This window comes from Malurus melanocephalus, unplaced genomic scaffold (genome assembly GCF_030028575.1).
Source record: "Malurus melanocephalus ecotype Western Australia unplaced genomic scaffold, MMel_1.1 scaffold_8, whole genome shotgun sequence".
In the NCBI taxonomy this organism is placed as follows: domain Eukaryota; kingdom Metazoa; phylum Chordata; class Aves; order Passeriformes; family Maluridae; genus Malurus; species Malurus melanocephalus.
The window spans coordinates 2446748-2464924 of record NW_026623240.1 but is presented as its reverse complement, the minus strand read 5'-3'; the positions used below and the strand labels follow the sequence as shown (position 1 = coordinate 2464924).

General features: G+C 33.7%; 1 protein-coding gene across 1 annotated transcript in view; it reads right to left on the bottom strand.

The window, feature by feature from the left end:
• Positions 1-4202: 4202 nt before the first annotated feature.
• The window catches only part of HFM1 (helicase for meiosis 1), a 33126-nt gene continuing 19151 nt past the window's right edge, over positions 4203-18177 (bottom strand). Inside the window, 18 exon segments of the mRNA XM_057374147.1 lie at positions 4203-5122; positions 5371-5528; positions 5916-6021; positions 6285-6375; positions 6811-6932; positions 8244-8357; positions 8457-8539; positions 9376-9494; positions 9882-9977; positions 10234-10389; positions 11456-11559; positions 12252-12409; positions 13392-13475; positions 14466-14551; positions 17176-17307; positions 17394-17491; positions 17573-17620; positions 17707-17813. Coding sequence (XP_057230130.1) covers positions 5056-5122; positions 5371-5528; positions 5916-6021; positions 6285-6375; positions 6811-6932; positions 8244-8357; positions 8457-8539; positions 9376-9494; positions 9882-9977; positions 10234-10389; positions 11456-11559; positions 12252-12409; positions 13392-13475; positions 14466-14551; positions 17176-17307; positions 17394-17491; positions 17573-17620; positions 17707-17813 — 1929 coding nt within the window. The 3' untranslated portion in view covers positions 4203-5055.

Here is an 18177-nt window from a genome sequence, read left to right as displayed (position 1 = left end):
TTCTCTAGGCATAACACAAAAGACACAAGAATGGAGCTCTGGATAAAATAAGTGAATTTCCTGCACCCAGGAACTTAACAAGTCTGGACTACAACAGCTGAAATATTACATCACAACCAGAAAAAGTATCCTAGAAATAAACTGTACTGACTCATTTTCATTCAGATAAATTAATAGCCTTTATAAATGGAAAGAAATTGCTAAAAAGGAGRTTTTGATTTGCACATCCAAGTTTCTAGATAGCACTATTTAACTTTTTCTTTACTAGACAGTGTCAAGCTCTCCAAAAGGCATTCAAAATTAATGACAATTTACTGTGGCAAATCAATCTGTCCAAGCAGAGAAGCTATTGCTTCTGGGAATGGCATTCAGCTCACTAAGACCTTTGCCAGGCAGGGATTTGAAAACCAAGGTGCGGYAGGTCCCTTCCAAACCCTTTAATGTCTGTCTGTCCAACATCTTTCTTTTATTTTAGGATGGCTCTAAGAAGCAGCAGGAGCCTGTCAGTAAGTGAACACTTGTCCCAAATGAGTGGCTTGGCTGCTTAAAGAAACATCAAAGGTATTGCCAAAGCTGCATATAATAAGAGTTTGGAGTTTTGTACTGATGAATATTCCGAGCACTTTTAAATGCTTAAACTGTTAACATACATGTGTTAGAATATTTTTGTATAAATTATAGCTTAATTAGATCAAAAGAAGAAATACATAGTTTCAGAGGATAAAGCCTGAATCTAGCCTGAATCTAGCTGGAAGTGTGATCAGGAATCAACATGCTGCAGCTTAAAACAAGTTATGCAAGCTGACCTTAATATGTGTGAATATCAGGTTTCCAGTGTAGAAATGTGTATTTTCAATATACTTTTCTGAGTAGAAATCATGTCATTTATATGCAAATCAGACTATATTCTGTAGCTGATTCTTCTGTGCTGAAGCCATGGGAATTATTTACACTTAATAAGCCTCATAAATGGGTTTTGCCTCTAAATGGGTGGGGGAACAGCAAATATATCATAGCCATTTACAGTTACAAGCGTCTTTTTATTTTGGAAGTYATAGGCATCCTTTAATAGGAAGTTTCACAGTTACAAAAGAAACATTGTTTCTTTTATATAAACAAAATACCCTTACAGCCTCAAAACAAAATGTCGTGCTTTATTCCCTATGCTCAGCTATCTAAAATGTAGAAATTGCCATCTAGCATCAGTCAAAAAGAAAGTTTGTTTGACATCCTAGTTCCATGCAGTGTATGTTAAATACAAGAAGAAATTACTAGTTATTGTATCTAGGCACTTTTGGTATATTTGAAAGAACATATACTGTTTTTATATGAAGTATGTCCACCCAGTACCATCTACTGCATTTCTGCAAAACATGTTAACATTTTCACACACCATCAATTGGATGTGCCCCTCAAGTCCTGGCACATGGAAATCATCCGTTTAAAAAGCACAAGAGGACAGACTGAGGATCACTCAAAGCACATTCCACAAAGTGTAGGGAAAGTGTAGTGTTTAACTGTGGTGGGTAGCACACTAGAGCAAATTGGGAAACAGCTCTCCCACACTGGTATAAATTGTCTGGATTGGACTSTTGTTAAGGGCAGGACATGCAGTGCAGGACTGCAAATTAACAGACAAAATCCACAAATTTTCCAGTCACTTCACAACCAGAGGGAAGAGCAACAGTGATCACCATTGCCTACAGACAGACATGTRACAAAAGGGTTCCAAGGGCCCCTAYTGCTTACAAGGGTTCAGTCCTTACCCCAGCCCATTCCATCTGAAGTGCCTGTCCAGAGTACATGGAGACCAAGAGTTGTTGCACTGGGAAAAAATCAAAGGCTTAAACTGATACAATTTAATGTCACACAGATTTCAAGAACAAATACAGAAGCATGGCTCAGCCATATTGACCCTTATCTCAGCTGAACAGTGGCACCCAATAAACACCCTTTTTCTATCTGATTATTTTTAGTCAAGCTGAACTTCATCACTGAAAACACCATATGTGTCTCAGTTAATTCTCATGGAAGTCTTTCAAAAATTCAGTGTGTTTTTAACCCTTTGCAGAAGTGATTATTTCTCTGATTAGTGCCTTCTTTTCTATTTCCTTGTTAAGGAAAAAACAATAGGCATTCACGTGTCTCAAATCAGAGATGTAATTAAAGATTCTGCCAGTAAAACAATTGACATGACACAGCTCTTTTGCTCATCTACATAAAATGCACAAGGGGTGACATAAAGAGCTAATGCAAGGCACCCTTTCTTTCAGAAGAGGTACCAATGATGTTGTCATAATGATGTGTTAGAGTGGTATCATTTGTGCTCTGCAAAATAACTGATTTTAACTATTTTGTACATATTGGTTTCATATGGTGACTTCTGTTTATTCTTCATCATAATTCTGCCTTCAGGAGCACTAACTTTCATACCTCACATAACTATTCTGTGAAGGTACATCAATTTAAAAATAAACCCAAACAGCAAGAGTCTGACTTGTCACAACTGCTCCTATTTTAACAATTACTGTAATGTTTAACTCATTAAAATCTTTCAATAAATGAATGAAGCCTACATAATTAAAATATAAACAAGGCATGCTCCATATAATGAAAATTATGTCACAGTATATCTATAGTATTCTGYATGCTATAAACTTACCTTATACAGAAATGTGTCTGGCAACATGTTTAAACACTATACTTTTCCCACTATTTTTGAAGATTATGGGTTTTGMGTGCATACTGCATTTTCTACAGGCACAGATATGGTCGACCTCAAGTTTATATTTTGAAATCARTATGTGGAATAGGACAAGGAAGCATATCAGGAAGTTGAAGTTAAATTAAAAGCAGGTATAAGCATGTATTTTATTATGGAGAATCAGACAAGTAAGATAGTAAAATCTGACTTCTTGTCACATTGAAATTTCTTTCACTACTCCATTATAGGAAACAGTATTTTTTATAATGTAAATTTTGTAGAATCATCCCCAGACTATAGTCTGTGGCATCCTGCTGTATCCCCAAAGAATTACTTAGACAATCCCCTTGATTGAAATTCAAGCCACTCATTTAATGTCACAACCCTATATAGAATTAAAAATAAAGATAATTTTAGACTCTAACAATGTTTTYTACATACTTTAGCCTACATTTTACTCATTGGTAGCAGCTTAGTGAAACTGTCTGATGATATCCTGTTGAATTTAATTAGTCTCTTTTAGCATTTGGTCAGCACCTGAAACAAAGCACAGCCATCTTTTGCTGTTTTATTCACCTTAGGAAAGTTAGATCTTTAYGTGGATAAAGCAACTCAGGCGTCACACGTGCACAAGAAAGGCAATATTCATTRAGCCTGTCTGTGAGATTACAGCACATGAGCTTCCCCATGTCACTCTCATCACAGGTTATTGGAAAAGTTCCACCAGAGAGCAATTCAGCTCACTTACAATCTGAAACATCTTCTGACAGYGTCTGCCTCTTTCCAGTGATTAGACAGTGAGCCCAGGTGAAYCAGGCTTATCACTTCACATGATTCAATTAAACAACTGAAATTACAGCTCTCCATAGCTATGTCAACACTTACTTGCTGGGGTATGACCTGCGATTTTGGTCCCCTGGTCCTTTTAATGAAGTATCTTTTGAGTAACACCATTGTACGTGGCCCAAAGCCATCTGTTTTTCATGGAAATCAGAAGATGGTGATGGGCAGGAGATAAACTCTTCATTCTTAAATCTCACCCTGACAAAGAACTGGAATGTGTACATGAATAGGACTGCTGGGCTACATGTATCAGTAATAGAGTAATTCTGAGTTATGTCAGCTTGGAAGCTGAATTTTAAAAAAAAGTCAGACAAAAAAGAGATCTGRTATACTAATAACTTCCAGGTGTAATAAAATACTTGAGGTGTAGGAGAGGGAGTTATAAGCTCYGGCCTGCTGGAATTTGCAGTCAAAAACATATTGAGGAGTGAGTATTGAGGCTGCTTACACGAGGCCATTCTTTCATACAGAGGAAGAGTTATATCAGAAAACAAATCACAAGTGTAAGCAAACACTGAAGTAAACTGTTATTAGCTGAAAAAGTTACAACCTTGGCTGCTAGTGCAGCAAAACATGGCTGCATTTGGTGGCACCACAATGTCACAAGAACAGACAGCTAATGTTCCATGTGATTGTAACATTTTAATTCCTCACATTTTGAATAAGTAACAGTAAAAATTAACATTCTCTTGGATTTGAGGCAATATCATATATTCTACTAACTGTTGTTAACTTGCAAGGTCTACTGTTCAAACACTAAAGCTACAAGATATCCGATCCAATGCTTGGTGCCTAAACCTGCATTAGGACACATGAATGTCCATTTTATGACCATAGATATGAAAGTGAACAGCCAACAGAGTTTTAGAATATTGTTTACAGACATTTAACAAATGGTTTGCTGAGAATCTGGAAACATAACTGCTCAAGTTGAACTTTTTTATTAACAAGTTCATAGCACTGGCAAAAAGAAGTATCTAGAATATGTCTACCATGCTATTACTTTGATTTATAAATCTAATTATTTTACAGAATCAGCACAATGAAAAATTCAGTTTCAGAGAACCTGGAAGAAAAACCCAAAAAACATTACAGAATTTCTATGGAAAGAGTTTCGTTCACTTGGAGATTACTTGAGAATCAGAACATGTTACTACAAACATTACTACAAATCCTTTACTTTCCCCATAGGATTTTCTATTATCTATAAAAGCACCCTCAGAGAACTATTCTCCTTTGACACATTTCAATATTTTTCTTTATAATGCTGAAAACAGGAAGGTCAACAAACAAATATTTAAGTACTTATCAAAACAAGATATTATTTCTCCTATTCTGTAAATTCCACAAATTAGACATCAGTTTTGTTATTATGTACTCTATGCAGCAATCCAGCTATTGATAAATAGGTATGTAACAGAAATAAGATTCTCTTAACTGAAGCCTTCACTGTGAAATTGACTGTTACTTTTTCCCCCAGCACTTACAATGTATTTCGTTTATATGTTTTACAAAATACCATCAAATATTCCAAGAAAGGGCTTGACATCATTGATTTCATCATCAAGAAGATATCTAAAGAAGATTAAGCAAACAAACAAATTAGGTRTAGTACATCAAAACCTATGAAATCAGGAACACTATATAGAGTAAAGCAAAGTAAYTTCTTTTTTAAGAAAAGTTAATTGTTACTATTATTGTGAAAATGAAACTTTTAAACAATAAATATTAGAAACTAACATATTGCCTGAAGTCTTTGTTCTGTGAAGGACTAAGCACTGGAACACGGAGGAAAGAGAAAAACATATGTAAGTTTTTATTACCTGGGATCTACTTCTTTTTTCTGTTCTTTTGTGAAAATAAAAAAATCTTCCTTCCTAGTGAGTTTAGAAGAGTGTGAAATTATATCTGGGATGGAAGAACACTGCATGTTTTTTGGCTCTTGAGAAGGACTTGAATACTTTTTCTCTTGAAAACTGAACTGCAACATAAAAGTTAAAATGTATATATGGTTAAACCAACTAACTGAAAGAGAAACTGTCAGATTGCTGTAGAATGTAGTACTGGTATTTAATTGATATGGTGTTTGACAAGGACCAAGCATGTGAAAAATCTAATTATATAGTGGATGGACAAACTATCAAATTGAGTAAATAGTTTTGAGATCACGCTATATAAAGGAAAATCATGTCCTATTCCTTTGCATCAGGAATATCCCACTGAACACAGAATGCATGCAGGTTTGGACAACACAGAGGTTCAGACATTCAGGATGTCTTAATTGATTTGTAAGTCAGATAGGGCAAATATATTTACACCTTAAATACTCTAATATAGAAATTTCTATTATCAATATATTTTTACTCACCAAAGTTGTATTTCTATTCTGCACAGAAAAATTCACTTTTGATGTGCTGTTGACCACAGAAACATCTGAGTTTTGAAYGTTGGTTTCATCTTGTACTGTGCATGGACTGAAAACACCAAGTTGAATRATTTCAGTATTTTTACAGAAGTGCAAATTTACTTGCTTTTCAGTTCAGGATTTTCTGCTTATTTCTCTGCACACTTAAATAAAAACCAAATCAAAATAATTCCGCAATTCATATCTTTTAAACATTGAAATTCCACTCACTTTTACAAGTGAACAACCTATATATTTAATGACACAGAAACTTGTGAAATACAGAAAATACTTTAAAATTAATCAAATGGTAGTAAATTATATAAGTCTTACTCTTTTGAAATATTATTTGTGGCTTTGCTTGTTGTATATTGGCAGAGGGRTTGACATTCCTCTGGAATTTGAAGGCAGATATTTCCATGTTCTGTGAAAGAATAAAAAATTTAAAAACAGAGTTGAGAAGCAGCCACAACCCCTGATAAATATTTCACATGATATGATAAATAATACTCTGCAAATTAATAAAGTGTCTTAACACTTGAAATTTTTCTTCTATGGGTTTTGAGCTAATATAAAGATAAGCAGAGCTATACAGTCAGTACATATATGCAACAACAATTATGTGGTTGCAGACCATAAAAAAATTTTAATTGTGACTTTTTCAACTCTCCATTCTGTATTAGATTTGTCACAATATATGTGACATTSAAGGTAGAATAATAAACCTGGCACTCAAGTCAATTGACCAAAAATTTCAGATAGTTCTATTCATTGTACACTATAATAGTTCATTCTCAAATAATAGCCTGTGGACTAGTTTGTATGTAGGAACCAAAGAAATTTGTCAAAATAACCTTACCTAATTCTCTACTGACAAAATTACTAGCAAATACTAATTTCTCATCATCAATATCATCCCAAATATCATCTCTCAGTTCAAAGTCCGMATTCAAAGGATCTGAAAAACAAGATCTGCTTTATCTGTATCAGTAAACTTATGCATTAAAGATTTTAATAATTTTTATGCCATTGTCTTTTTGCTCTTCTCACTCACAAAACACTGAATGTTGGCAAGAGAAAGCTGTAATTTATTTGTTATAGACAAGTACAACAAAAACCGTTCTATACTTTACAGTCAGTTGTTCCATCTATTGAAAAATTGCACTCTTTCCTCAGTGTTATTTTGAAAAAAATTGTCTTCAGTGTAGAATCTAGGAAAACACGCCTTATAAAAACCACTGCAACTTCATTCTTTCTCTGTTACAACATTGTTTTATTTGAAATTTAATATTTTAATTCAGTGTGTCTCTCCACCAACACTGAAYGCTGTCTTTGATACATCCAATGCCTAAGGACTAGCCATGACAAACACATTTTTGAGCATTGTTGTTAAAATTCTTTATTAAAATCTGACAGTTAATGTTTTAAATCACTTTTTTTTCTGGTGCTTCTTCTCTTGCTCTCCCTTCTGTTTGTTGCACTCTTTATCATCAATCCAATTCTCTCTGCTAATACTTTTCAYCTCTCTTCTGCCATACTTTCCCGCAGTATCAGACACTGCTGGAATTTTCATTCTGTTGTCATGGCCCTARTATACCTAAGAAACCCTGATCCAGGTCTCTCTTTCAACAGAGGGGGAACATGACAGGCTCAAATAAAAAAATCTTGTTTCAYAGACACTGGCGACATCAAGAAGGCACTGCCATTACAATTTTGGATGTGCACAGTCAATACAGTGCATTATACAGAACATGATTTTAAAGAAATACAGGTTTGGGTTACTGCATTGTCACAGCACATTCTTAATTACCTAACTTTTTTTAACATGTAACAGAAAAATAATATATTAGAGATGCAGTTAACCCTTCAAAAATCATATTAACAGATGCCTTACTTTATTAGAACTGTTTCTGCATTTTTTTTAAATGCAGCTGGGCCCATCAATATGACCAAAGTTACCTTTTGTGCTGCTATTCAATAGAGATGGGTTTTACTCAGCAATATCTACTTTGTCCCCCTTGATCTTGTGTGATTTGCCTCCAGATATGTTAAATATAGACTATAGCTATACTGGAATATCCATCTCTCTTGTTTGGACATTATTCTTTCATACATTCACATCGTACACTAACTACCAACCCCCACAGCAACTGACGATATGGCTACACTACAGTCATCCATTTGAAGACTAGATAACAACTACAGGAAGTAAATTAGTATGGTAGGAAAACATGAAGCATTAATTTAAAGATCAAAACAGTGAAAATTATCACTTTAAGCATTAGCAATAACTTACTACTCTTTCCATAATTCCAGGATTGCAGTTGTTTCTGAGATACTTCTAATGTATTAATATTATCTACCTGGTCCACTGAAGGTGATGAAGATGAAAATTTATTGCTAGACCTATTTAAAAAAAATACATTAGTGGCATGTCAGTAAAATAACATGTCAGTTACAGAAAGTTGCAAAATCATTTTCTTCACAAAACAATTTTTGTAGTACCTTGGCAAGGCTGGCAAAGCAGATTTAGGTGTAAAAGCAAATTGTCTGAGATCCACATTTTCAGCTTGACTTAACATCTGCATCTAAAGAAAGCAAAATATTTTAACTTAGAAGATATAAGCATATTGAGAACTGTTATTTTTAAACAAGCTTAATGACATAAGATTTTAAATTAGCATAATATTTAAATGTCATAAAACCTTTCTGACGTCTGCTTATCTAATGTATTCAGTTAAAGAGGTTTGAATTATGTGCTTCTAGTGGAGCAAGAAGCACCCTCACCAAGATGGTTGACTCTCATCTGTATTAGCTATAGGCTAAATAATGCTCTACTGCAAACAAACAAATAAACAAACAAAATGGTGAAGTGGAAATAAAACCCTTCCATACCTCAAATGTCATCCTTGCAGCAGAAATACCTAGTTTAACATTACTTTCAGAGGAATACAGTGCAAGCCATGAAATCTTTCAGAGGTTTAAAACTAATATGGATGGTTTTCTTACAAACAAGTGGATCTAATTGCCAGTGAAAAAAGATCACTTAGTAGCATGACTAAGTGACTTATAAAGACCACAATGACTAATAAAGACCACAATTTGTTTCATTCTGGTCATATTTGCCAAACCAAGTCCCAGTGCAGTACCTTCCAAAAATGTCTTTGAACCTCACCCACCAGAACCTATCAAATGCCATAAAAGAAAAAGCATAGAGGACATGCACAAAAGTGGGCTATTAGAAGTGTTGCAAAGAACCTCTCAAAGATTCCTGGACCTTGGCACTTTACTGTTTTCACTCCACACAGAAAAGGCAAACTTGMATGTTCATATTTAGTGATAAAATTCTCTCTGCAAACAATGCCTACAAATATGTAACAGATTAAAATAAACCTATGAAATGGCTGACTGCATTCAAATTAACCTTTAGTCGTTTTACTGGGGGTATRGATGAAACTGAGTTCCTGCTCCTTAAATCAGCTAGGTACGAAGAAAACTTTGTGTCTCCATTCATCTGTGACTTTGGAGGCACTCCAGTTTTACCTGAGAAAATGAAGAAAAATAATCTTCAGATGTAAAGTTACAAGGGATAAATCCTAATTATTTTCAAATGCTTTTGAAAAACTTTGCCACTAASTTTAGTATTTTCTATTAAAAGATTGTAAAATATTTAACAYGCTAACTACAAGACCTAACACAGTATTTATATAAAAGTGTAACAAGTTTGACATTTTCTYAAATCATATCCTAAGTCCRAAAGTGGCTGTTGACAATGCAATTTGGAACTGTTTTTATGACTGCATCGTAACAACTCAGGCCCCATTCTCTTGCTTGTGTTGTTTCTGTTGGTGTTGCCATTGGTATGATGGGAGCTGTTCTAAATTGCATCTGTCCAAAARTATCAGAAGTAGTAGGCTTAATGAAACTCACAGCAGTCATGCCCACACACATCTTTATTTTTACAGCGGTGGTTGCATTCTCTGTTTCCATATTTCTTGTAAGTAATCTCTTGCTTAGATCTGCCTCCTAGAAAAATATAATACAGAAATTCAAACAGTAATATTAGATACCATGATTTTTCTTGCTTTCAAAATCATCAAAGAATTGCACTGTAGTAGTACTTGACAAGCAGAAGCAGCAGCACTGTAATTTTATTACCTTTGAGAAGGAACCAGCAGGAATAAATAAAGATCTAGCTCCCCACTGAAAGCAAAATTCAATTTTCTGTTGACTTTGGTATTAGCCAGATATTGTGATCTGACCATCACCTGTGGATACATACCTGTATCTACTTTTGCTGCTGGCAGGTTGTGAGGTGGGCCACAACATATATCAGGTGTAGATTCAGCTTTCATTTTTTGATTTGTAACCACTTTACGTCCCTCTGGTTTTGGTGTTAAGTAGAAGGCAGTATATGCTTGCTGTATATCAAGGCCAACTTGAAAAAAAAGWCAAAAATATTTAAAACTGCTTTAAACTGCTTCTATAGCACTGATTATCTTCAATTTCTTCAGTTTTTAAACAACCAAATGCTATTCAAAGATCATGGAAACTTGTTAAAACAATTTGCCCTTAAAAGCACACTCTTATGTAACCAGATTCTTTAGGATGGAGATTAAAAATCCCAAACATTTTCAGAATTAAMGACATAGTCACTAGAAGAACAACAAAATTAGTCCCTTTAACTGAATGTTCTTGTATTRTTTTTAAACTACATTTATCTATGGCTTTGCACTGCTGATAAAATTTCAACTTCTAAATTGCACTACGATCTGTGTTCAGGMGTAACAGCAGTTCTGCATTGTCAAAGGCATAAAATGAGCATGCTGATAATATTTCTCAAGTTGAATGCTAATATTCATGAGAGACTGAGAGATACTCTTTGCAAACAGAGTAATTTATTCTTTTGTTAGGGAAATAAAATTTGCAGAAAACCAGACAGTTTTAAAAAATGTGAGATTTCCTTCAAGTTTGAAATAGGAACAGAGTTCAAAATAAGGAGAGACTAGGAAGACCTGGGTTTTTTTTGTCTAATTTCACTGTTACCAGTTTCAGAAAAATTAACTGTTGTGCTGAGTTTTTCTGAAATCAGTACAATATGTAGATAGCTAAGTAGTAATAAAAGGACAATTTCCTTAATTTCTGCATGGTTAGAAAAGCCTTTTTTTTCCCAGAGCCACAGTCTAGCTACAGGAATAGAGATTATTCCAGGCTTGATTACGGTAACAATCTCAATGTTCAATATTTACCATGTGCATCAACTACAGTTGAGTAAATCTAGCACACAGCAATCTTCCTTACTGGTAAGGCACGATGACAGAATTTAATGGAGCCAGTGTATTTTTAAATTGTTTTTCAGAGTTCTGTGTTTCAAGATTTTTGATAGAGTGAGCTTTATCACTTTATCACTGTTTCAAGATTTTTGGCTTGACAGAAAGTGTTTTAGTAATTTATTGCAAATTCTTATGCAGTTGTTTTATAATTCAAAGAATACCATAACCTACCATAATCAGAACTAATTAAATTTATACTAATGTCTTCTGATTTTAGAGCTCTTTTCACTTCMATTTTCTTCATCCAATTTCCAGTTTTCAGCAGCACAGAATCCCTGTAATGCATCAGCAAAGTTTTGTTAGTCATGGACAATGAAAACAAGATTGTATACCATGGTATCTGTAACCAAGTGAAAAAGCCTGTATTTGGTCTTAGTTCTTCAGTTTTGATAAATGGCCTAAGAATAAATTTCCAATAATGTATGATTTAGGGACATAAGAGAGCCAGGATTCTACAGATCAGYTTCAGTTGTGCCCAAAGTGCCAGATTTGGGCCAGAATTCTCATGAAGGTCAGGCAGCTGGAAAAGATTTTGTTTCTCTTTCCCCATTTGCTCCACCCATTTCTTAGCCAACTGGAGAATTTAATTCCATCTCTGAGAGAAAAAAAAAACAATTAAAAAAATATAATTAAAGAAATATAGCTAACAGGAATAAGTAACAACTGGTGAATCTGTCTTTTTAATAAGCATTTTACTTGTTTTATATTTATGRGAAAATTATTATGACTTCCATAATGTGACCTCAATGTTGAACAGATATTTACAAGAACCCTCTGCACCGACAAGCACACTRGCATGTTTGGGGGGATTCTGAATCTTGTGTAGCATTTTCAATGACAACAGTGACTAGAAGATGCTGTAGGATAAAGAATAATTTTGTACTATTAGACATTAAKGGAAGTATTGCAAAAATTTCAAATCATCACCCTAAAAAGATGTGAGACAGAAAAACCTGATCATACATACATAATTTTCTGATAAAAAATGACTTTGTTGTCAGCATCTCCTATGACCAGTGTAACGTAGTGAAAGTCTGGCGCTGTYCTCTTTGTCTGTAGCTGCTCATAGTTTGTTAATTTGATGGTTACTAAGATTTCTGCCAATGTATCACTGTATTTTGGAAGCTAGACAAAATGATACAGAAGACATAACTGCTAAAATATGCCAAGTAAAATATATGCTCTTCCATAAATTTCTGTTGATACAAACACAAAAGTTCAATTCAAGCAATTTGACTTAGTGGTACAATTTTTATTTATTGTTCTGAGACATTAATATACAGTACTAACTTGCCCATAGCTGAATATCCTAAGTTTGATTAAGTACTGAGAAAAAAAGACAAATGCAGAGAGAAATGTGCAAGAATAAGACTTGTTAAATATAACTTTTATATAACATTCCTCTTTAAGTTATTTATAATTGTTAAATCTTTATTCAGAGAATCCAGCTACTCATCTGGTATTATGCCAAATGAAAAGCTAAACTAGAACTGATTGTTATAATAATTACTATTTCACACATCTCTTGAATTTTTAACTTCAAATGTCTTCATGTCTACCAACTCTAAGGTTACTTTTCAAATTTTGCATTTCAGAAAGGTAGTCTATGTGGCCCATATAAAGACAAAATGCATATCAGAATCTCAAGGCTGTTGATTACACAWAGAATTGTACCCTTCCTTTGAAAGGGCACCAGCTAGGTTAATGTACTGTTTCTCTATATYTTTAAGTGTGATGTAGAAAATAAATGTAAGTTAATACAATTTCAAAAAGTTTTATTTGGATGTTTTTCTGTCTCTATGGTTTGTTAATATTCAAGACAGAAGAGACCTCTCAGACTTACATATAATGCTAAAATGTGAATATACTGGTTTACATCTGTCACATAAAATGCTACCAATGAGAAAGGCCAATATGTTAGAGGGAATGTCTGTTTCAAGGYTCTCCTTTGAGATTTAGGAGTTTCATTCTACATACTAAGGTGGAAGGAGGTCACAATAATGTGAGATCTTCTATCAGTGAAGACTCAAAATTTTTTAAGTCAGTATTTGCTTTTTCACTTGATAATACAAGCATAAAAACATAAAATAGATATAAAAGCATTTACCTGTTCAATGTCAAGTTCATATTTTGGAAGGTGCAAAACGGACTCTTTTATTTGGTTTCCAAAAGGAGGATGTCTATTTAAAATCTGCAAATATTAAATTTAATTTCTTATATATTCAGCTGGTTAGAGATGCCAACAGAAATGTAAAACAAAGGAATCAAAGTCACCTGAGTAATTATATTAGAAACAAAAGCTCTTATCACTCTTGGTTCTCTACTGTCAGTGATGCCCAGAATAGCAACGTCACCAAAAGAAAACTCCAGTAATTTTTAATGTTGCTACTGCTTCTGTTCAGTTAACAGCCCATGAACTATCAATGACCTCAGAACCTGACTACTCAGATTTTATATGAGATGACTCTTCTATGTTGCACAAGCATTAACTAAAACAAAACAAATGCCAAGAAAAAAAAACCACAAAAGGGGCCAGAAATGAGAAATCAAATTTCCAAAGTCAAAACAGAAAAACCCTAGTGAGATGGATTTCCTTTAGAAGTTTGTTATATCTTCCAGAACACTGGAAAAAGTTTCCATAGAAAAGAAGCCAAGAGCCAAAGAATCAGTCCTAGGGTAACATCTAACTCTCCTAAAATAAGAAGTACTTTATAGATGATACAGGAGGTTTTTGTTCCACTCCTACCTCAAACTTGCAATAATGGAAATTCAGGATTCTCGTAATTAACATACTGTAAATACATATTCCCTTTTATATTTTTCCAGTCCCAAAAGAGAAGTGCACGCTTCAAACCAYTTACATGGTTTTAAACAAGTCCTTTGTTTCAAACCATCTTAATGAAGAAATTCTACATATTTAAGCATCTGCTTTTTACAGCCAGCCAAATCAGAGAAGTATTCATATTAAATTTTCTACAGCAAAACATCATACACCTTTTCAAGGAAAACCAGCAGTAGCTACAGCTTTTTAAATCCTACTAGTTAAAACGAATAAATCACCTAAACATCTAAATTTTACTATGATCACATAGGAAATATATATTAGCTATATTACTTCCACTGTTAACAGTATTAATACTCAGTATTTTCCCTTTCGGATGTGTACAAAATAATAAGTTACCAATTCAAGTTCCCTTGCATTTATGTCTTCAATTTTTTTAAATGATGTCAGCCCAGCATTYACCATAGCATTCGACAGTGATACACCTGTGAAAAACATGTATACAATCTTTATGCTGTTAAAAGACAATGAATAATTATTAAAATTATTCTCAATTCTCAATGAATTATTACTCAAATTATTCTGAACAACTTCATTACAGCAGACAAACCCAAAGCATAAATAATTTTGTTGCATTTGATGCAGCTTTCTGCCCAGCAAATCACTAAATTTATTTTCATTTTAATAAATATTTCCGTATTATTAAATTTCTCCCTTTTAATTTAATTTTTAATTTAGTAAAGAGAAAAAGAAATGCAATACAAACCAAACAAAAATATTTTCCTATGGCATATATGCACAAAAGCAGACTGGCAGAAAATTCCACACACACTTTTATTTCTCTTCATGACTCACAGTACTTCCAGTGAGAGTTAGTTATCACAGCATATGAAAAGGCATTTAACTAACTTGGAACTACAGCCTACTACAATAACTGCAATGATTGTAAGTWAAAAATAGTACTAAATACTTAGAATGAGTATTTCTGCAAAATATTCATTTTGCACAGTTCTGCAAAACAGTACAAGAAATCTGAAAATTAAGTGGGAAACCTCTTTAGATACTTTAGGTTGCTTTGTGGAACACATTGCAGCAGTCTCATAAGAAAATACTCAAGACTTCAACAATTTAAGAGAAACAGAAGACCTTTTGTCCTTTTATATATATTTGAATATCTTTTGGGTCTGACTTCATGAAAGCAACTTTTAAAATCTCCCCACTCCTTTGCAGGAGCTCTGAAGACTGAAAACTTCAACTCATTACTTCTGCTGCTAGAGCTGTTGCTGCTTCTTTATAACTAAAGCTGAAGATTAACCCTTTTATCCTAATTCCTAAAATGGCAGAAGGATTTCCACCAGTGAAGAAAATAACAGCTATAAATAAGTCTTTTTCTCTTTATTTTCATCTACTCTTCTGAGCAAAATCTAAGTGGGGGTGGAAATAAAATTGAACAAGTAGCAAATGTCATGAATCCTGTATGGCAACTGATCATTATCCTGTCTGTCAGAACAAGCAAACAGAAATCAAACATACCATTCTGCAACAAGAGAGAGCATCATTATCAGATGAGAGTTTTAGAAATGCAGTAAGAATTCAACTGAATCATCAGTCTCAGTAAGCCCAAGTGTCAATCAAAGAACAGTCACGCTTATAATGGAAATACTGATTAATGTGGCTTTTTAAGGTTCAAAAATAGCATACTGAGAAAAGAGTTTAAAAATTAAGGATTTCTGAATGTGCTACATAGTATCAGCAAAGTTCTGTGAACTCAAACAATTCATTTAACTCCAGAAAGAAATAGARTAAGCTTAGCAGTGATAGACAGAGGTTAAGAATCACATCATACTAAAGGCGTCAATTCAGTGTTTGATTCAGGAAAAGAGTGAACTGTCAGAAAAATGTTCAAAAGAAGCCTGGGAGGAGAACAGATGACACTTCGGAAGTTAACAGTTCTTTGTAATGTATGCTGCAAGAGCTATGACAGCAGAAGAAAAAAGTACCCAAAAAAAAGGAAAATTGGACAGACATGTCTGTGTGTACACCACTTATATTATTAAAAAACTAAACGTGACTTTATTCTACTGAATATAGTATACAGAAAAGGATTTGTCTACACTGCAAGTGCCATATTTATTCCACTCATCCTAACTCCATAGAAATGCTGAACAGGAAGCAGATTCCTTAGTTGTTTGATTCCTTCCTCTGTTGACATCAGCATAGGTGTGGAACAGTGGAAATGTGTTCCCAGCACTCTGCACTGTGCTTTGCACAGCCTAACAAGCCCTGTCCCTTTCTTTGAATCCACATGAATGAAGCATTACAGCCTCTGCACTTGAGCAGGCAAGGSTGTAATGTACTGTACCCTATGGATCTTTGGGTATAGCCATTCTTTAATTTGCAGATGTCTGTACTACACTGTTCAGTGCAGAGCAGATGTGTCTCTAAAGAACAAATACAGAGAACGCTGCAGTGAATTTTGAAAGCATGAAGGTATGMTAAGACCAGACATCAAAGCAAGAAGATACAGTACTACCTCAAACAAGTATGAGTACATTTTTATAACACAGAAGACTCAAAAATTTCTGAACTCCTTTTCAAATAATTATGACAAGCCTGTGCTTCCAGCCAGAAGCTCATTCAATAACAGGATACAGTGAACGGAGGAAAATCATCAGGAACTTTTGATCATCATGTGTAAAAGAACCTCATGCACAATAAATTGATTTCTGTTTCATTATTCCTATCCTTTTCAATGTGAATTAAAAGGCTTTCATGCATACAAATAAGAGGACCTACAGCAACAGCTGCKTGGAAAGGAAGGCATAGCCTAGTCAGGGACACATCAATGTGGAATATGCTGGGGATACTGAGAGGAACATTAAGAAATAAGAATAATTCTGAAAGACTTAAAAAGCCTGAAGTAACTTACTAAATAGGTTACTTTTATTACGGCAGATTCTTCTGGCAACTGTGGTACTCAATTGTGGCAAATGAGTAATTAGGAGACTAATTCAATTATGTAAGCAGACACTATGGAAATTAGCAGGCTAATCATGAGTTTTGATTCTCTATCAARATTACACTTTTGTAATTTCTAACTAGTACCCACCAATTTTTTCCAGTTGTTTAGACACGTGAAGTGAATTTTCCCAAAGTCTGCATCTGAAACACTTCGCTAAAATCAAAGAGTTTAATAAAGCAGAAAAGTTGTTCTTAGATGACGCCAGAAAGTCAGATAACCCTGTAAAAAGAAGGTTGATTTATATTATTAAACTAAAATGTAGCTTATTAGTATATGTACCAAAAAATAATTAAATTTTACCGTACATCTAGTAACTCTTAAGCCATTTCTAAATATTCTGCCAGTATCTTGTGTCAAAGTAAAGTCYTGAATAGGAATACATCCCAGCTGAGCCTGAATGAGACTGGAAAAGTAACAAAAAATTTAGACAAGACTTTAATAACCATAAGATTACATTTTTTCAACAGAAAAAAAAAATATTTACCAGTTTACTTTCATTTCTCTTGTTTTTATCTTCCCCTCCATCGGAAACCTATTCATGAAAACATATATATCTTCTGCAATCCATTTAATTCATTGTTTCAAAGATACTTTCATTTTCAATGCATTTTTTAATACCTGATAGTTATTTTATCCTTGTCTTTATTCAAAGTGTTTAATATTTTCTTTTCATTTATTCTTAACTTGATATCCACAAATTCTGTGCAGTTGGAGATCATTGTAATCTGTAATAATTGAAATTTTTAGTAATGGTTTTTGTCATTTTTCTATCACTTCTAACTTTAAAAAAAAAACCACTTTGAAAGAACTTTATTGTCTCAACACCATTAAGACAATCAGTTCTTTTTAATACTGACCAACTTTCTTTCCTCTTCCTATAAAGTCTATTATATAATGAAAAGAGAAAATTTTTCTTTCAGCTTTTAGATTACTATTTCAGTTGAAGTTATCTAAAATTAACCACATACACTGCTAACACTTTTTACAAGGCAAATAAAAACAACTTTTGCTATCTGTTATGCATTTCACCTTATTTGTTTCACACTTTAATAACAGAGATAGTCACAGGAGAACAGGCGTTCCATTTTT